Genomic DNA, 21,931 nt, shown 5'->3' with positions numbered 1-21,931 from the left:
GCATTATCCAGGGTCAATATCTAGTTCCTGGACTGAGATGTTGGCTAAGTCCCCGTTAACACCTTGGCATACCGGGAACATGTGTCATGTGCATTTTTCATGTGCTACAGACGCGGGAAAGTTGCTCATGTAGCAGATTCTGCTACAGGCATACAGCATTTTCCCAGCTGCGTGTTTGTGTACGTATTAACACGTGCCCACACACGAGGGAAAATCTGAATTTTCCCGGCCGCGTTTAGGGTACCATTAACAAATAATTCCACTGCAGGTGCATTGCACATTTTTGATGCGTTTGTGAATGTGCATCAAAGCATGCATTTTGAGATCATTCACTGAATGCAAAGGTGTGAATGGGGACTTAGACATGACATGATTTTGGCACCCTTTTACTGCCTTTAAATTTGTGTCTTGCTGCAATGCTACATCTGGGGGAGAGAAAATTGAGGGAATTCTTCCGCCTGCCTGCAGCAGCCTGATGTCATGATCTCCGCCTAGGCACTAGGTCAAATTCACTTTACTAATGCACAAGGTGTGCTTTTGAATTAAAAAGGATACAACATTTGTTTTGAAATGCTACATTATTGCTGCATATTGCAATATGTCAGGAATGTAATCATATAGACTTTGAAATGCTGTTAAAAAAGGTCCATTATCATTGGGCAAGTTTTGTTTAGTGACACTCCTACATCCCAGATAGCAAAGATAACTTGCCACAAACTTGTGGCAGGGTTAAATTGTAATTATTGTTAACTTGCTGCACACATTCCTGGCAGGTAGTAGACTTGCAGAACACTTGCAGCACAAGTTCTAGTTGACACTTTTTGAAATTGTAGCAAATTTGCTTGGCAAGTCTACAGCAAGAGTCCTGCAGGTTTTAGCAAGAGCTCTGCAAGTGTACAGTACTTTTGCAAAGCACGTTGATCTTGAGACTTGCAATGCAGACTTACTGTAATTGTGCAACAAAATTGTGAAGCTTGGCAAGTCTAGCAATAGTTTAGCAAGTCATTTTCAAACTTGCAGCTCAATTGCTTGATATCTGGGATCTTTCTATGAATCACAGTGAGTTGAGCTATATTTTGCCTTTCATTAAAATACATATTTTCCACAGACTTTTGGTATTGGAGGAACTGTGCACATACATACCTTACAATATAATCATATTATATCATATATAAAACAGACACTTTTTTTTATTAACGTCAAGATCCTAGATTATAACTACATTCATGTATATATATTATTATTATACAGGATTTATATAGCGCTAACAGTTTGCGCAGCGCTTTACAATATAAGGAAGACATTACAGTTATTATTGAAAGAACACTGAACACACATTATATTGTATTAAATAATATTAATAACATAGCAGTCTATTTATAAATGCTTTCACACAAACTTCACCCAGGATTCACATTTTTTCCAGTTGAATGCAATTAGAAAACATGGGAATATTGGATGGAAGTTGTATGAATCTTGGATGAAAATGTTTGAAAATAGGCTTTACTGTTTTGAATATTTGTATGTACTAAATTATTTGGGTGACTATTACCTTGATCAAATGAACATTTGAATGAAAATGTATTTTTAGTAGGAGGAAAGGAGAAAGCATGTGAAAAGGAAACAGACAGCTCCCCCTGCTGGGTGCATTTGAAAATACAAATAGTTATATATAATTTTAATATTAATGTTACTAAGGGTTTTCTTTTATGTTACTTTTTAGTCCTGGCCATAATAAATAAAGAAAAAATATATACACAATCACTTCCCATTCACATTCCCTTTAATAATCTTACAAAACACCAAAGTACTTCCTGTTTGAACATTTTAATTAAACAGTCAAACTATATTGGTTAGTCTACATATTCAGAAGCACTGAGATATGATTCCCTCTGATTAGCTGATGATTCATGTTCAATTTTGATAATTAAATGCAGTCTGAAGGCCTTATTAACATAGTAATTAGCATGGAAACATACAGTGCTTAAGTAGTGTGACCATTCAGGAAAAGCCTATTTGAAACGTACTGATTAACTGAGTGGCAGGAACCTTGCGCCAGTAAAAAATATGATTCAGTATTATGATCAGTGAGTTTATTTAAAGCATCCTAACTCCTTAAACTCCATGCTAATTTGGGTCTTCATGGCCAGGCGCAATTAATTAAAGTACATCTAAAGGCTTCTGTGTGACAGTGTAAACACATCCCAAACCCAGTCACTATGTGACACACAAGCCCCATATAGTAAACTAAAAATGTCCTTTACTTCCCCTGAGAGAGCCAAATCCTCCATCCCTTGTCCCTCACATACTCCCCCTCCTAGACACTGCAGCTTACAGTGGAAAAACTTCAGCAGTAAATACAGCACTACCAATCTAGGAGGCAGTGGGCAGGATTAGGTGTGGTCAGGTGCTGACTGATAAGCCTGTGAGTTAGAGGTGAGAATTCAAATAGCCACAGCCCTTCAATGTCTTATCCCACGATAGATAGATAGATAGATAGATAGATAGATAGATAGATAGATAGATAGATAGATAGATAGATAGATAGATACAAATCTAGATACATATATACAAAACAAGTACATTTTCCATGTGTTATTTGTTTTTTTTCCCTTAATATGAGAAAGGTCGTAAAGGCCAACTACAGGCGAAACTGTTTTTAACCGTTTTGGACAGACTGGAGAAGAGTTAGAATTTTATGTCAGATTTTAAATGTTGTCACTCTCTAAAGTGTAGATTTCTCTTATTTTTCTGCTTTGTTTGACGTGTGTCATTTGGCCAGAAAATGAGGGTAAGTCTCACCCACTAGGCAATAGACAGCTATAGGATCCTAACAGAGGTTTTAAAACCGTCTCACTTTTCTTGATTATGTGTTTTTATTGTTATCTGTCTCTCCATTCCCTCCATCATCCCTTACATCCTTTACTGTCTGACACCTCTCAATTACACAGGAAGTGGAAAGATGTTCCCCCACTTCCTGTTCTGCCTGACACATGTCAAAAATACAGGAAGTAGTGAAGAAATCTCCCAAATACCCAATGACAATGTAACTTATCTTCTGTTCTAGATACAGTTGATGGTTGATATGCTATTGAGTCTGCATAACTAAAGTACCATATGTTTTCCAATTTATTGTCATCCAGCCTATTGACATAAATGTACTGTTTCTGTCATTGCATTTCTTATCTTTCTTCAATAAACGTTTATGCTACCAAAAAAAATCTCCCAAATGGGGACCGAGAGCAATACAATTGACCGAGGTCCCAAACCCTCCCCATTCTATGCAAAATTGAAAATTTAAAAAAAATGTTTTGCCAGGTTATATTCATTTTGATACGGCTGCTTTTACTTGTTGAATGCAATTAGAGTAGTTACTAAAATTAATTTGCTGGTTAAACTGTACACATAATATTCTGTCTTACATCTGATTGATAGGATTCTGGCATGGCAAAGTATGCATGGCAAAGTATAACAACACATATCATATTGTACATCAGAGTCCCTCTTTCACATCAGGAGCCTCCGGCTTCATTGCACAAATGTTGGAAACCCTTTCCAAATCCATGTTGTTACTTTGCAACTTGCCATGGCCATGATGCTAGCTTGCCAAACTTTAGGGGAAAGGACTAAACCTATGTTAAATGATACAGCTATTTTCCTTTCTGACCCTTCATTTTTAGAGTACTTGGGGTTCATGCCAACATCCCCACCTTTTTTGCATAGACAGGTTAGTTGATAATGCCTGTCTTATTTCCAGAATTAGCTTCCCATCAGTGAATATGAAGGGCTTGCTGTGGTCATCAAGCACTGTCAGTTTGTGGCCCTATCACATGGTCTGTCCTCAGCACCCCGAGTGTTTACCAAGGATTTAGCACCTGGGTTAGCCTTACTTTGCTCCCAGGGCATTAACATCATAGGATATTTGGATGACTTCCTGTTGAGGTACCAGTCAGCGCAAATTCTCACCATGTAATTTTGAGAGTCCAGACCTTAAAAAGGTTCATCTGGATCCTGAATCTGCAGAAGTCAGCATATGAAATGTAACATCCCTTGAAGTATCTGGTCATTATCTTGGATACAGCTTAAGCCAAAGTGTTTTTTTTTTCTCAAGGAAATCTTTGACTCCCTGTTGCCAGTCTCTTCAGTACACCTCTTCAATTTTGCCTAAGATTCTTGATAGTAGCCTCCTTTGAGACAGTTACATTTGCTCAGTTCTACTCCCACCCTCTTCAACACAGCATACTGTAATCATAGAACAAATCAGGTTCTAAACAAGATGGCACGCCTGTCACCAAAGACCAGATTATGTCTGCCCCGGTGGTTCAGGAATTCAGCTCTGGAGTTAATGGAAATCCTTCCTCTTGCTGCCTTGGACGATCCAATTGAATAATGGATGCCAGCGTGAGGGACTGGGGATGAGTTCTGGACACCTTGTTAGTGCAGGGGACTTGGTCACTGGAGGAATCTCATCTCCTGATCAACATTCTAGAGATGCAAGCAATTTGGTTGTCCCTGCAATGGTGGACACCCCAAATGGAGAGTCATCCAATGTATTCTGACAATGCTACAATAGTGGCATACATACACTATGAGGGAAGAACCAGAAATCCTGCTGGGGAAGGAAGGGTAGAAAGGATTCTACTCTGGACAGAACTTTATGTTCCAGCCTTGTCTGCCATTCACATTCCAGACATGGACAACTGGCATGTAGACTACATCAACAAGCAACACCTGGATTTGGGGGGATGGTCCCTAGACCCGAAAATATTTCAGGACCCTTGTCAAAGGTGGCGGGACCCTGGATGTGGACCTCCTGACTTCCAGATTCAACAAAAAACTGAACAGTTATGTCTCTGGATACGGGGATCCTTTGGGGGAAGCAGTGGATGCTTTGGTGGCTCCATAGGATCAGTAAAGCCTGATCCTTCTCCTTTCCTCCTCTGAAATGCCTTCTTCATCTACTACACTGGATTGAGATGGAAGAGATTCTGATACTCATAGCTGCTAACTGGCCTGGGTGGATATGGTACTCCAACCTGGTCAAACTGCTAGCAGACATTCCCTTGGCTCTTCCTTATATTGTCTATCCCAAGGACCCGTGTACCACCTTGCTTCACAGACGCTGGCTTTAATAGCATGGCTGTTGAAGCTCAGGTCTGGAGAGGCAGGGGCCACTCTAATTCAGTAATCCCACATTATTAGAATCTAGGAAGTCTACCTCTGGTAAGGTCTACTATTGAACATGGAAGGCTTATTTCATTTGGTGTAAACAATGAAAGTTTCACCCCTGGAAATTCTCTGTGGGAAGAACCTGAACTTTTTGCAATCAGTACCTGGATCATCATTTGGCCTTGAGGGCCATCAAAGGACAAATCTCGGCCTGTGAGATCTTATTTTAAAGACAACTGGCCTTCCATCCATTAACTAAGACTTTTGTAAAGGGTGTCTCTAATGTAGCTCATCCTGTGCAAGCATCTATTACTCAGTGGGATCTGAATCTGGTTATGTTGGCTCTTCAGAGACGATCTTTTGAATATATTAGGGATAGTCTATTTTCCTCTCTCACTCACAAGGTTGCATTCCTTGTTGCCATCACATCTACAAGGCATGCATTTGAGCTGCCAGCATTGTCCTGTAGAGAACAATTTCTGGCCTCACAAAAAGATAAAGTAGCGTTGAGGCCTAGAACCTCCTTGCATCCTAAAGTGGTTTGAGCCTTTCGCCTCTACCAGGGCATTGTATTTCGGTCTCTCTTTCCAGTTTCAGTACATTAGAAGGAATTTCCTGTTCACTGCCTGATGTCATTTATATTGTGTGAGTTTACCTCTCAGTCATGACTTCCATCAGAAAGAATAGCTCTCTTTTTGTTTTTCTTTATGGTCCCCATAAAGGGGAACCAACTTCTCACTAGACCATTTCTCAGTGGCTCAGAGAGATCATTTCTTAAGTTTATTTTAAGGATCGGGTTCCACTTTTTGCTGTTAAAGCTCACTCTACTAGATCTGTGAGTGTCTCTTGGACTTTTCAGTATTGGGTATCTGCTTACTAGATCTACAACAATGCTGCCTGGCCTCTAAATATAGGCCTCATCTGATGCTTCAGGGATCAGACCTGTAGGCAGCTGTTGGAGCTGCAGGCTGCTTCAAATTGTTTTTGTTGTTTTTGTTATGTGGGCTTGTTAGTATTTCTAACCCCTCAGTTGGACTGCTTTTGGACATCCTAATTGTCTCTGAATCCTGTGTCCCTTAATAAACAACAAAATAAATAGAATTTCTGTACTTACCATAAAATCTTTTTCTTAAAGTTCATTAAGAACCACAGGTCCCACCCCTCTGTGTTTATGATCTTACTCATACTACTGCTTTTCTACAAAACTGAAGCATGCTTGGAGTGGTAGGGGCTATACCAGGCTGATCACTGTTTTTTGTGTTTACCACTGTTCATATTCTACTGCAGGCAGCAGTATAACCCAATTCTCTTTTAATCTTGGGTCCCTTAACCCCTTTGTGACGGGAGACGTACACTGTACGTCCCTCCACAAAGTGCCCAAATGACTCATCACGTACACTGTACGTGACGAGTTTTTTGTTGCTTTACAAGGCTGGTAACCGCTGAGGATCAGTGGTTACTATTCATTAATGGATGCCTTGGTATAGAGGCATCCATTAATGAAAGAGTTAACTTTTTTCAGACACCCGATCCCTTTCACGAATGGTGTGTCTGAGAGTGAGAGCAGAGCCGCATTTGCAGCTCTTGCCAGCACCCTGACAGCTGGTTTAGATCGGGGAATCGTATCGTATTCCGGCTTTTTTTTTTTTACTTTCAAGAATAGAAACATAATGTATATATTCCTGAAAGAATGTTTCAGTTTTCTGATCGTTGTAACGATCAGAAAACCTTTAGTGACAGCGGATCCTGAAATGCTGCAGTATCAGTGTCACTAAGGTTTTTTTAATAATAATAATTTATATATTTATATAAAAATTAACCCCTTAATAAAAATAAGATTTGTTTTCACCCTAAGGGGTTAAAAAAATGTGTTTACCCCCTCATAAGAGCGATGTTCAAAGTATGTCGCTGACACTTAGTGACAGTGACATTGTATGCCAGGTGACCACTTTTAGCTTTAGCTTTTAGAGAAAAAAAGATGAAAATGTTAGGTTTCAGTGTTAGGCCGAGTAGTACAGAAACATTTCTAAAATCCTAGGGATGTGAGGTTTTTGCAAATAAAGGACAAATAAATGAATGTATTTATTTTTTTGTAAAAAAAAATTTCTACTCATCAAAACTGGGGAAAAGGTGTTTTCTTTACGTTTGTTCCTCTTTTTTTATATTTCTTTTGTCCTAAGTGAGGCGTTAGGTACAAATATGTGATATAAATATATTGCCCTATCTGCCCTCTAAAAAACAATATATAATATGTGTGGGTGCACTTTGTAAGAAAGTATATTACTGATGTGGAAGAATCACACAGCAAAAATGTAAAAAGTGCGTCTGTCATTAACAAACAGAAACTAAAAGCAAGCTCAGTCATGAAGGGGTTAAACAACTCACAGAAACAGATAGATTTGGGAAGTATCAAAACCTCTGTCAGCTGACTTTGTACCTGTTGTGGAGATTTCCCTTCTCTGTTTGGCCTGGTGACCATTGTCTCCTGTCAGAAACAAATACGAATTTTGAGTTGTCACAGGAACAGAAGGTGAGAGGAAATCTTCCAATGGGCACATTTGTTTTGGTGACAGCTGTCTAATAATGGTTTTCCCCTTGCTTTAGAGATATTTTATTTTACATTGTGTTTTTTTTCTGAGACGAGAGTGAGGACATTTTTTTAAGACAGTACAGAGTCAGCAAAAAAAAAAGAAATCACTTTAAAAACCTTTATGCATGCATGATTGTGTAGGAGCACTAAATTATAATAAATAATAATGTTAGATAAAGCATGTAGGAAAGAAGTAGCGATATTAGAATAAAATCCCTTGTCAAGTCAAGACTGCTCGAATGGTCCTGTGTTCTCTGTACAGCGCTGTGAACTATATCTGAGCTATATAAATATATAATTGTAATAATGTGTAATCCTGGCAGGAATGCATTTGGAAGGCAAATACTGAGTTAAATGGTTCAGTGTTCTTTGACCATTGCTGTTGCGGGTCAGATGTATTTAAATTAGCATATAAAGCAGTGTGTAATTGTGGTATGGACTTGTAGCATGGAGAGTAAGCTCCTCTGATACAGTGATTGATGTAAATTATTCCATGTTCACATGGGACAGCAGAATATATCAGAGCTTTTTTAAATATAATAACACTATTGTTCATTTTAATACTTGGAGACAGTGAAATGCAAGCTCTTGGGGAGATGGAAATGTGAATGGCTCTACGGAGATGTGGGTTTTGTTAGATTTATATAATGTATGAAAATGGCGTGCCTGACTTTAATAATTACATTAAAGTGTTAGCTCCTCGGGTGTAGAGACCGATGTGAATGTCCATTGTTCTCTTTACAGCACTGCAGAATGAATCACAGCTATAAACTTGTATAAAAAATAGTGTATATGGATGTAATGAGGATAAAAGTGTAAGCTCCTCAGCAGCAGAGACTGTTGGGAATAGTTCCCTGTACAGCACTACAGAATATGTCAGTATTTAATAATGCAATCAATAGCAGAAATCACCGGCACTCAAATGTATGTGTGATGTATGAACGCTTTTATTCACTCGTCACTTGTATCAACCAGCCAACATTTCAAAGCCATGCAGAGTCCCTTCCTCAGGGCGACATAGTGACCACTATGCCACTTCCATATTGTGGAAGGGACCCTGCGTGGCCCCGAAATGTTGGCTTGATGACACAAGTGACGAGTGAATAAAAGCGTTCATACTTCACGCATACATTTGAGTGCTGGTGATTTCTGCAAATTATTGCATCATGACACGGCGCCATCCGTGTAATCACTTCAAGCACAAATAAATAGGTACGCATGCTGTATGGAAGTGCAGGTGATAGGATAGTATTTAATAATTAACACAAATATTAACAATGGATAAAAGACATTGGGATGCATGCTCCACTGGGGTATCATTATTTTTACCATGTTATATTGAAGTCTATGTGAAATCCATCAAAAAATGTATTGCATCATTTCAATGTCAGATGACACATTCTATATGTATATTTTATGAATTATGAGATGACGGCGTAGTGACATAGCTACAGCCATAGCAGTCTACACAACTGCTAAGGGGCCCAGGAGGAGGAGGGGGCTTCTAGGAAGGTTGTTAAGGCAGCAAACACAGAAAATCATTGTGCATGTAAATATAACACAGATCCAGTACTGTATCATTACCTCTGATCCTTTAAAGTCTCCATAAAAGAGTTGACTATCAGATTAACAGGAGATCATGCTGTGGCTAATCACATATCTTCCTTTCTTCCCCTGATCTGTGAGAAGATGTATTGCCTTCAGAGCTTGTGGTCAACCTGGCCAGCTATCTGATAATAACCCTATATGCCTAACACAGTCTTCCCAAGGCTAAGAAATCAGGTTATATCTCCTAAGCGAAAAACTCATTTAAAACATGTAATTATGCATTAAGAATATAGAGTAATTGTGCATAGGAGCCTTGCTGGCTGGGGAGGTGACAGAGCTTAGAATTTAACCCGAAGCTCTATAATCTTATTTTCTAAAAAAAAAAAAAGGTCAGTTGGTGTTGAAATATGCTGGCGAGCCACTGAGTGTATTTAACGCAGAAAAAGTAATTTAAATATATTCTTAGTATTCTTAGTAGACATTCAATATAAAGTCACTTTCAAATGCCTTTACAAAGTAAATTACCTTGTAAAAGTTGTCGCCTTCACTGGGATCCACATGCAGAGAGCATGGCTATGGGAGGCATTCAAAAGTCCCACCAGGCTGAATGCAGAAAACTACAGGAGGGGTGCAGATACAAGACCAGTCACCCTGCACAAGTAGAGAGAGCAGCAGTGAGTGGTCTTTATTTCATGAAGCTCCTAAGTTTTATACTTTATTATTGCACAGATCTGAAAGAAATACACAAAGCACACCAAAATTCAAGTAAGAATTAACATGTCTCTTGTATTGAGACAATATTTGATTCTCCTGGAATTAAGCTTTAAAGGAGAACTATGGGGTTAGGGCTTTTCCCCATAGTTCTCCTTAGGGTAACGGGAGGACACAAACTAGCGTCCTCCCATCACCCTAAGCTCAGTATACCGTGAGCTAGAGCTTGCGGTATACTGAGACGCCACAGCTGAAGCGGATCCCGAAAATTATGTCTGGATCCGCCCAGCTGCGTGAGTGACAGCTAGCTCTGCCTACCTAGAGGCAGAGCCAGCTGTACCCGCGCCCTCCCCGTCCGTTCCGCCAGTCAGCGTTGGCTGATCGGAGCGGGGAGGGGGGAATCCAGTCCCTCCCATGTCATGGCAGAGAGCCATGACAGGATCAAGAAGTGAGCGAACGCCGGTATGTGTTCGCTCACTTCCCGATCTACTGAGCCGACCTGTGACAGTTTTATTGTCACAGGCCGGCTAGAACTATGAGGATGAGTGAAAAGCACTCACCTCATAGTTCTCCTTTAATGCTATTCCCACACTGCTGCTCTTCCCTAGCAACTCCTATCCACAGCACTGATCCCCAATAGTGTATTGACTATGCTGACATAGCGTTCTAATACTAAGTGATGAAGGAGGCTTGGCTATTTCTTTGATTTAGGATTTACAGGGTGCCACTGTGTGCAGCTAATCTTTCCATACCAATTGTGAGCGACAGTGTTGGACAGGATGGTGAATGTTGGTTTCTACTGCTTTCTGGTGCTCTGTAAAACAGGAAGTTAGTAACAATCTGCAACAGGAACACAGGCAGAAATAAAAAGATGATATTGGTTTTGGCCTACCCTTATTCTTCTAAAGAAGGCCATGTATATTTTCATCTGTGTTTGTTGTTGAGAGTCCCCCTCACTTTCTTGAAGTTGTCAGCAGGAGAGACATTTATGGGGGAATCTCTCTAATGGAGCCTCTGATATCAGTAAAAACCAGACAGACACTTCAAGATCAGTTATAGTATTGTCCCAGTTGACACTGCCAGGTGCAACACAGAGAAGGTATCAAAATTATGTTAAGGTATCCAATGAATTTTACCTATGCCCTTTCATAGAGATTATTTATATACTGAAACAGTATAACAGACCTTTGTCACCAGAACAGAACATTATGACATACGCAGAATGGGGGGTGAGGCAAAATCTTTTAATGAGGACACAGACAGCAATAAAGGAACTGAAAGGGACTGTAATCTTTCCATACGCTATACAAAACTAAAAAGAAAGGTTTGGGCTATAGATATATGTACAGTATTACTAACCTTGTATACTGTGACCTTACTCTAAGACCCCAGTACAGTAAAATGAATCAGTGTGTGTCCATTTGTGACATGTATTCCCAGATTACCTTTTCTACCTCTGCTGAGTCCCCAGTTACAGCAGTGCGTGTCCAACAATTTCAGAGCCTGTATCCTGAATTCCAGAGATTGTATCAGTTCTGGCAGGCAGGCCTGACTTTCTTCTGATGACATCACCCGAAATTGGACAGGTTCCATCTCCAGCAAGCAAGCTGTTGCAGGGGCTTAGATATTACACAAGTGAGGTCAATTTGGAGGTCTAGTGGGGGTCTTAAATAAGCAAATGGAAGCCCCAATTAATCTTTAGGCCCAAAACACGTCTGCATTGTGGTATATAAAACATGGTCAATGGACTCAAAGACCACACAGATCCTTGTGCAACTACACATGAAATATGCCTACCCCTGACAAAAAGTCAGTATTCTCTAAGAACACTGCTATCTGCAAAAAAACCTAGCTCCCTTACAAGCAGGTCAATCCAGTATTAACCTACAATCTTGAATACATTTTGCAGCTTAACCAAGCCACTTCTTCAGTTTTAATGAGTGTCAGGAACAAACCCCAGCATTGCTTCTGAAAGCCCCCACCCCTGTTTAGGAATGTATCTTTTACATATAATATCATTTTAATATCTCTACCCTGGCCATTTGGCTACAGTTCACACCTTCAGCCATGTAAATTGATGGATTAACATATACGCAGACTTCCTCCACCGAGGGATGGGATTATTTAAATAAAATTGCACTCTAATCAGTTTTGAACGATCAATATCTGCTTTGACACATTCCATGGTGATTTAATTAGGTTGACTGTGTTAAATGTGTGGCTACAAATACTGGGGTATATTCCTGCCAAGATTGGATGTGGGGCAGAAAGGTGAGGTCTGAGTCAAGGATGACACCTAGCACTTTGGCATGGAGGGAGGGATGGATAGTTGTGTTAACAATCTCAAGGGAAAAGTTGGGGGAAGGTGCACGGGCAGGAGGAAATATCAAGAGCTCAGTTTTTGAAAGATTGAGTTATAAGAAGTGCTGTGACATTCAGACAGATATGTTAGTTAGTAGATTAGTGACACGCAAGGACACTGAGGGGGCGAGTTGTGGAGTAGAAAGATATATTTGAGTGTCATTGGCTTAGAGATGGTATTGGAAGCCATGTGAGGTTATTAACCGACCAAGGGAGGAGGTGTAGATAGAAAAAAGAAGGGGTCCAAGACAGAGCATATATAGAAATAGAAAGAGGTGAAAGGGAGGAGTTAGATTAGTAGGTGACACTAAAGGAGCGCTTAGATAGGTAGGAGGAGAACCATGAGAGAGTCTTGTAGGCCAAGCAAGTGGAGTTTTTTGAGGAGGAGCGGGTGGTCAACAGTGTCAAAAGCAACAGAAAGTTCTAATAGCAAGAGTAAGGAGTAGTGGCTATTGTTTTTAGCAGTTAGTAAGTCATTAGTGAGTTGTATACACAAATGGTATTATTTATTTAAGGCACATTGGGCTTACTTTCATACATATGTTTGGTAGAATCAGAACATTGCAACATGGAGATTTTAATGATCTCCTGATAAATACTGAGCCCGACATTGTGTGAGTGTAACACTACTTTTGGAACATGTCTCACACATTGGAAGCCATTGTACTGGACCATTCACTTCAATCTTTGTTCTGCTATTCCTTACACATGATAATCATGTACAAATCATCCACAGTCAATTTGTTTTTTGCAACAAATATATATTATTGAAGATTTCAGATGTTTAGGTTATGTTATCCATGTGTATTTTGTGTTGTACAAAGTATATTTTATTTGCATATCTTTCTACTTCACTATTGTAATTTTTTTGTTGGCACATGTCATTAAATGTGGAAATTGCCCAGATGCTACTGAAGTATATGTGGAACTTAATTTTCTTTCATGATTGCTGGATTCAAACCAGGTCCACTTACTACGGAATGCTGGAGACGAGGTCACCATTACAGTTTACTATTTCAAGGAAGCGCCTTCATTTCTTAAACTCCCACTAGGTATGTTTGTATTAATAAAATGCATTGTATTTTAACTTTTGGGCAAAACATAATTACAGTAATAACATATACATACATGCTCAATAAAATCAAACAAATGGGGTTTCATATGAGGCATCAAAGCATTGCTACATACATTTTTATGTTTAAACATGATTTATTCCATAGACAAAAAGTTTGAAATACGTACATATTAGTGCATAGTATTCACACTAATCTACATACAGATATAACACAGTATTTCATCTGCCTAATAGCAAACCCTGGGGATTCATAATCTGCCATATGTCTAATCATTATAAAAAAATCCAGTCACATATACTTGCTGTAATTTTAGTATATAAGAGATAATCTCGTATTCCAGGACTTGTAGTTGCAAATGCTTCCCAACGCATTTTGCTTACACAAGCTTGGTCAGGGGAATTTTAATATGGCAACCTTAGTAGATTTCAAAGAGATGTCTGTCAACAAGCGAGGATCAGAAGCAGCTGGGGACTACTGACTGAAAAAAAGCCATGCATGGGTTAAATGGTCCTACCCCGGACCATAGAAGGACAGGTATTCAGGAGTCGGGAACAGCACCTAGGTGATCTTTTACTGTTATCATGTGGGTAAATGCATATGTTCATCAACCTTATATGAATTGTATTGAGAAAAACTCCCCTCTTTTTCTTCATAATGTTATATGTGGGACCTTCAGAATCGGTCTCAGCTGCCTCACACAACTGCTCTGGGCTCGTGTAGATTATCTCTTGTATCTCTAGATTTTCTCTTATATACTAAAATTACAGCAAGTATATGTGACTGGAATTTTTTGAAAATGATTAGACATATGGCATATTATGAAGAGTCAGGGGCTGTCGTTTGCTTTAGGCAGCTGAAATACTGTGTTATGCCTGTATGTAGATTAGTGCGAATACTATGCACTAATATGTATGTATTTTAATCTTTTTTTCTATGGAATAAATCATGTTTTAAATATAAAAATGTATGTAGCCATGCTTAGATGCCTCATATGAAACCCCATATGTTTGATTTTATTGATTATAGATATCTATAGGGGGAAGAGGCAGTGATTGGATCGAGTGCTTTTATATTTCTACTTGGGGGTATGATCAGTTGAGGATTCATATACATACATGCAACAGTACATTTAGTTATCTTTTCTTGACTGTTTCTCTATTATATAGTGGAAAATTATAATGGTTTGGGAGTCAATTTAATTTAACTTTAATTATATCTTCTAATTTTATTATATTTTATTTTTATGAAGAGTCAGGGGCTGTCGTTTGCTTTAGGCAGCTGAAATACTGTGTTATGCCTGTATGTAGATTAGTGCGAATACTATGCACTAATATGTATGTATTTTAATCTTTTTTTCTATGGAATAAATCATGTTTTAAATATAAAAATGTATGTAGCCATGCTTAGATGCCTCATATGAAACCCCATATGTTTGATTTTATTGATTATAGATATCTATAGGGGGAAGAGGCAGTGATTGGATCGAGTGCTTTTATATTTCTACTTGGGGGTATGATCAGTTGAGGATTCATATACATACATGCAACAGTACATTTAGTTATCTTTTCTTGACTGTTTCTCTATTATATAGTGGAAAATTATAATGGTTTGGGAGTCAATTTAATTTAACTTTAATTATATCTTCTAATTTTATTATATTTTATTTAATGATGTAAAGAGGAAATTCCTTTTTTTTATTATCATTATTTCATCTGCACATGATTGGTTATTTAAAGAAGACACAGCTAGAAGGGAGGTTCTCTAGATCAATTAAATACACTTTTTATAGTTAATTGTAATGATGATATAATATTAATGATATTATAATTTAATTATGGTATCACAAAAAACATTTTCTTTCAAACTCTGTTTCTTTTTGAAACAACATACACAGGCATCTGAGCAAATGGGAAGAAAGTGGTGGTGGTGGGTGGGGTGATTTATCACATGAACTCAATCAGTTGTGTATGTAAGTTTTAGCTTGCACTATTGGGCTCTTTAAACAAACAGGTAAGACTAGTCTGGCCAACATTAAAATAGGAGCCGAGGGCTCCACCTGTAGAATAGATAAGGTAAAAAACACAATTTTTGTATGCAATCTCTCATATTTACTTGACTCAAAATAAAAAAAAGGTTTTTTTTCTTTAATGTATTTTTTAGTCCTGACCATAATACATAGAAAATTAAATAAATATTTGCAAAACCAAAATGTATTCCTACCGATGTTGCAACCTTTCTTTATTTATACCTCAAAAGTAATTTTCATTGCTATTTCTGGAGCAATTTCCCATCACTTCCTGTTTCTCTGACCCTCTTGCACTAGGACAGGAAGTAAGAGTATATTTTCCCAAAGTGAACACACGCAGCACAAACAAGACAGATGCTCAAACCCAATCATGTGCAAGGAAAGTAAAAAAAACAAACTGTATTTTTGCCTGCACATGATTGGATGCTAGAAGTCAGCAAAGCTTCACTACATTCACTAAGCTAAATGAAAATTCCCTTGCAAAGTGAACATCCTATTTGCCTTTAGTAAATCAATCCCATAAACTCAGACATAAACATAGGGGTCTATTCACTAAGCTGCCGTAGTGAATAGCCGAATGCCGCCGAGCAGAATAGAAAAATTGTTTAAAAAAATTGTTAAAAAGGTAGAATAAAAGCAGAATAAAAAAAAACGCCATAGGAATGCATAGCTAGATTCCTATTGGCTATTTCACTTTGCAATAGCCAATAGCCAATAGCAAACTAGCTACTTCACCTGTACATTCACTAAGCTAAATGAAAATTCCCTTGCAAAGTGAACATCCTATTTGCCTTTAGTAAATCAATCCCATAAACTCAGACATAAACATAGGGGTCTATTCACTAAGCTGCCGTAGTGAATAGCCGAATGCCGCCGAGCAGAATAGAAAAATTGTTTAAAAAAATTGTTAAAAAGGTAGAAAGCAAAATGGAAAATGATTGGGCGGAGCTAGCAATGACAGCTAGCTCAACACAACGGTTTTCTATTGGCCGGGCGGTTCTGCAGCCGTCAGAATAAAAAAAAACGCCATAGGAATGCATAGCTAGATTCCTATTGGCTATTTCACTTTGCAATAGCCAATAGCAAACTAGCTACTTCACCTGCCCTCTGCTGCTGTCAATCACTGAAAGGGGACCTGATGGAGAACTTCAGGTCCCCTCTGCTGATTGACAGCAGCAGTGGGCGGGTGCAATAGCTAGTTTGATATTGGCTATTGCAAATTGAAATAGTTAATAGGAATGTAGCTACGCATTCCTATGCTGGTTTTTTTATCTTTTTTATTCTGACGTCAGTCAGCGGCTCCGATGTCAGAAGAAAAAAAAAAGACAACAGAGCAGGAAAGATTTACTCTGCTCGATTTAGCAGAGTAAAACTTTCCCAAAGAAAGTGTTTCTCTCCCCGTTGGCCGGGAGCCGCTATCTAATAGCGGGAGACTCCCGGAGCATCCGGGAGAGTTGGGCTGTCTGGAGATCAGCGTCCCTGGTTACCTGGTAACCAGGGGCGCTGATCTTTCTATGCAAGTGGCCGGAGCCAGCCGTGAAATGACGTCTGGCTCCGCCCAGCTGTCAGTAGCAGGCTGTAGGCTTTCACCTCGGCTCAGTCGAGCCGAAGCATATGCCTTCAGCTCGACTGAGCCTCTCGGCCATCTTTGGGAGCTGTACGGGCTATAGAGAATAGCCTGTACAGCAGCCCTTCGGTTCTACTGAACCCAAGGGGTCCTGGGGCTGAAGCTAGCCAAAGGATCAGCTGAAGCTACAGCTAGATCCTTCGGCAGCTTAGTGAATAGACCCCATAGTTTATTTGCACATGGCATTGTTTACTGTTATGTACATCAGATGATGGTATGGAGAGGTAGAAGATAAAGTTCTTGCCCTGCCTCTTCTTCTCCCAGCTACTTTATGCAGCTCTAAAAATGCATGCTTGCATGGTTTCCAAAGTGTCCACAGTGTCAGAAATGTTAAATATTGCCATATGGATTTGCCTAAGGGCTTGTCTACATTGGCAAATGCCACATGCTTTCAAGTGTATTCCACTTCCATTTAAGATGAGTTTGGGACAAGGAGTTCTGTCCTTCATATGTGCTTCTGGCCTGCAGTTGATCTCCTTCTGACCTGCATTTGACCTCCTAAGATGCATCAAGCTGCTGTTGCATTCTTATTGAATTGTATGGGGAGAAAAGCTGACGTGAACAAAAGCCTGTGTATACATGTCTACAAATAGATATGTTGCCATATTCTGAACTGCTGCTGCCATTTCAGTGCTGCCTGTGGTAGCACAAAAAAATAAAAACGCTCCTTTCTAGGTCTCCTTTTTGTTTTACTAGCTCCTCAGTACTAACTGTATCTATACTTTGAACTGACAACCCCTTTTTGTTTTTAGCTTTAGTTCTTTAACATTACCACATAATACTAAAGCTCACCTCTCCCAAGACTTCAAATAAGATAGCAAAGTGTAAACACATTTCAGTCCTGCTTTTTAATTAAATATATTTTTTATCATTTTCTTTTTCTGTTCTGTTTTAGGCTCTCCAGATCCACCGAGTGACCACAGCAGTGGCACTTCATCTCCTCTCTTTGATAGCGGTTTACATTTAAATGGAAATTCTTCAAACACGGTATGAAAAAAATCAATTCTAAAATAATTTATGAAGTCAGGATGCAATCTACTATTTGATGTATATATTCAAGGACTAATACTTCATAATTAGAAAGGGAAAAAAGGAAGCAACTTGTATACTGATCTTTTTCTGCTTGCTTATGAACACATGCAGGTTGGCTTGAATGTAGGACTATTCTATACTAAATTCTAAATTTAAACATGAATTCACAATGAAAGCTGTTCAAAAATGTACAGCCCAGAGTTCTTTGACTTGCATAGAAAAGCCAAAGGCTTTGTGAAGTTTGGATCCCATTCTGCAATTAGTTGTGTTGTTTTGGTTGTTAGTTAATAAGTATAAGGGGAATGATCTTGTCAAATTGATTTGGCCATCAGCAAAATTTGCTCAGGGTGGAAACTGTCAAATTCACTGATTGAACATAGACAAGATTTGCTTGAGAAAAAAAAATATTTTTAAAATGTATTTAGTTTTTTTTGAGGGGATGAATTCAGTATTATGAAAATGAAAATGAAATGTACGGTGTAAAAGCAGATGACACAAACTCAAGGCTGTGTAAATAAAGCCTATCTAAACCCAAAAACAAAAAGGTAATATATTGCAGCTTATTGATTCTTGGCTGTATTAGTTTTATTTTTTTAGGAATTTTTCCTTTATTTTCACCTAGTGATCCCACCATCAAGTCTGTTAATTTTCAGCTTTCTTTACCAGGCCAAGCTGTCCAGCACAAATGGCAGATATATGGTTGAAACAAACCATGTTATACTGACAGGGGTACTTACAATGGTCAGCTTTTATTCAATTATGTAAAACCTTTATCCTTAAAGAAAAGAAAATCTGCTGCGGTAACTTCTTAAAAAATGCTTCCTTAGGGTGTACTCTAGTGTTCCTGGTATGCTTCTAGAAAAAAAATATTATTTAAAAAAATGCTATTTTGCCTATCATATTCAAATGCAATATAAAAGTTAGGTGCAATTGTGAGATTCTAAATGGCAGTTTTCTGGGTCTGATAAAAATGAAGAAAACTAGAAAACGAATGTTATTATTATTATTAGTTTTTATAGGGCTGATATCCAAACAATATTAGGATATCAGCTCTATACATTGCTTTTCATGTTTTCCATGAGAGCGAAATAATATAACTAACTGGCTGTCATGGACAACAACCCCAGAGATCCCTTATTCATTTTTGATGATAATGAAAGAATATCACTGACTGGCTATTTTGGGCAACAGCTCCATTTTTACTTTCCATTCTTTAGTTTTCATTAATCAGTCCTGAGGCACATGTGTATTAATGCATTGCCTATTTTAAATCAACAAAAAACTTTTAAACTACATATCAGGGAATGATTTAGAGGACGCTGTCAGTGTCCTTGATGTGAAAAGAATTATTCATGCAATTATTATATTTAGTATATATTGCATATGCATTTGATGTGAGTAATTGTAGTACACTTCAGTTGTGTGCGCTGTCAAATCATGGCGCTGTCCTTGAGTTGACATGTAAGTGCCAAAGCCTTTGTTAATCACATACTGCACCTCACTTCAGCAACTTAATGATAAAAAAATGACTTTTTTCTTTAATTAATTGTGATTTGCTTAAATAATTAAAACTCTGTTATTATAGGCAGTGAAAATGTCTGAATTAATATTCATTAGCGAATAAGACAGTTGAATGACCTTTTTTTTCCTACAGTTACTTTCTCTCAACTTTTTGACCAGTCTAAAACCTAAGATCGTACAAACTCCTTAACAGTAATGGAAAACGAATTGTTCACTTGGTCATAATAGAGCGGGTATGGAAGCCTCAGCTCTGGCCTTTGGAACCGCAGTCATACTTCCTTCCTTCCTTTTGAAATCTGTTTCTAATGGACATACACAACAATTCCTTCATGCATTGGAGTTCTGGGTAGACTGTAGTGGGCAAACTGTTTGCTTCCAAACACAGTGGTAGAACTACCCCAAAGCCCTCTATTAACCTCTGTACAATGATGTGAAGGGGTCCTGGGGCCGAAGCCAGCCGAAGGATCGGCCGAAGCTACGGCCAGATCCTTCGGCAGCTTTGTGAATAGACCCCTTAGTGTTCTTATCTTGCAGCATCTAGGTGCTGATCCATCTAGTCATGGGAATATTGTGAAAACAGCAATCACCCAGGGTATGGCTGGGCATAAGATTTATAAATAAGCCCCTTTTTTGTCATGGCAGCTGGACGATTGCATGTTCCATCTTGTATACAGGGAAAGGAAAGTGCATCCAGGTAATACAATTCTTTAAAACAGAACTCCAGGAAAAAAATATTAACTCTTGCAGTGGGCCCCGCACTGCAAGGGTTAAGTGATAATTGTTTGTCTAGGTTAAAAAATAACAAAGTTATACTCAACTGAAATTCCAAACCAGCCAGCTGTCACAACATTCCCTCCATCCTCTCTCCTCCTATGCTGTAGCATTTTAATGTTCCCCAACGTCCTCACATCTATACACTCTGCAGCGAAAGGGGGAAGAGGCTGGAAGGACCAGTCTAAGAATAAGCCGGCTCCACAGTTCAGGTGAGTATAACTGTTTTTTTTAATAACTTAGACAAAAACGAGCAGTTAACCCTTGCAATGTGCGGGTAGCCCCACTGCAAGGGTTAATTTAAAAAATACCTGGAGTTCTTTCTTAAATGGATCATATGCAGATTTGCGGATTGCATAGCACAATCCATCCTCATAAAGGTAAATATCCTCTGAATGCAGTTCACTGCTGATAAAAAGCGTCAATCTGAGCGAGGCTGAAATATAACTGTGTACGTTGTTTTTTGTGATCTTTCCAAAACAGAAATAATCTCCATTAAATGCGTTGCATTAAGGCTTCATTGGCCTCTTACATTTTAAGTATTCACGCTTGAATACTTAACTTTATGTAACCATTCTGTCATAATAAACCTGATTACAAAAAAAAAATGTTCTGCAAACACTTGCCCTCAGAAGGAGGCTCCATCCAACACAAACATCCTGAGTACTCAACATGCCAGGACACTTAATGAGTACATGTGTGTACTCTGGAATTCTGCTTGAAAGTTTGAAAACAGAAACTTGAAGAAAATGACATTCAGGGGTCTGTTTATTAATGTTTTCACCCAAAATTCACCCATATATATATAATATTCCCCATGGCCCCTTTGTGTGTTGTAAAGTAGCCACCTCTTCAAGCTTACTCCCATGTTGTACTACAATCTCACATCTAGATTACTAATTTGTAGTCAGATTGTATTCCATCATGGGAGTGAGCATAGAGCAGTGGCTACTTTATAACACACACAGGGGCCATGGGGAACCAAAGTAGCCACTCTCCAGAAGGGAGGCAGTGTCGGCTCCAATTCAGAGATGATTTGAGGATCTACAGCTGAGTGATACACAAATAAGATACATTTTTGTTAATAGTTAGGATACTTGAATGTGTTTTTAAGATTTAACTCCTGATTTTAGTTTCACTTTAATTTTTGTTTGCCTTGTTATAATTGTGCCCTCCAACACCACTCTGAATTATAGATCCTCAGCCACAAGTCACAACTATAAACTAAAATGTACCTAATTATTCCATTCTTTATCTAATGTAGATGTAAATCAAAATACTAAACTCATATATAATGTTTAACATGTTAATGTAGTTTCAAAAGCCGTTTTTCTTTGAATCTGCAGCTTTCATTAAAATAATATCGGGTGATCCTGTCATGAAAGTCTTTTGTTCAGGCATTTTCAGTGGTAGGGTGACAGCGCTCTGTGCCTATCTCCCAAATATTCTTCCACCATTGTCACCATCAGGTACCCTCCCTGAGAAATGATATTGCTTTC

The 21,931-nt window shown here is 38.6% G+C and overlaps 1 protein-coding gene across 1 annotated transcript in view; it reads left to right on the top strand.

Annotated features, from left to right (window-relative positions):
- The window catches only part of SNTG2 (syntrophin gamma 2), a 381,958-nt gene that overhangs the window by 233,041 nt on the left and 126,986 nt on the right, over positions 1-21,931 (top strand). Inside the window, exons 8-9 of the mRNA XM_018559229.1 lie at positions 13,344-13,431; positions 18,004-18,095. Coding sequence (XP_018414731.1) covers positions 13,344-13,431; positions 18,004-18,095 — 180 coding nt within the window. The remainder of the gene's footprint in view (positions 1-13,343; positions 13,432-18,003; positions 18,096-21,931) is intronic.

This window comes from Nanorana parkeri, unplaced genomic scaffold (genome assembly GCF_000935625.1).
Source record: "Nanorana parkeri isolate BGI_ZX_2015 unplaced genomic scaffold, ASM93562v1 scaffold383, whole genome shotgun sequence".
NCBI lineage: Eukaryota > Metazoa > Chordata > Amphibia > Anura > Dicroglossidae > Nanorana > Nanorana parkeri.
This window is presented reverse-complemented; position numbering and strand designations above follow the sequence as displayed.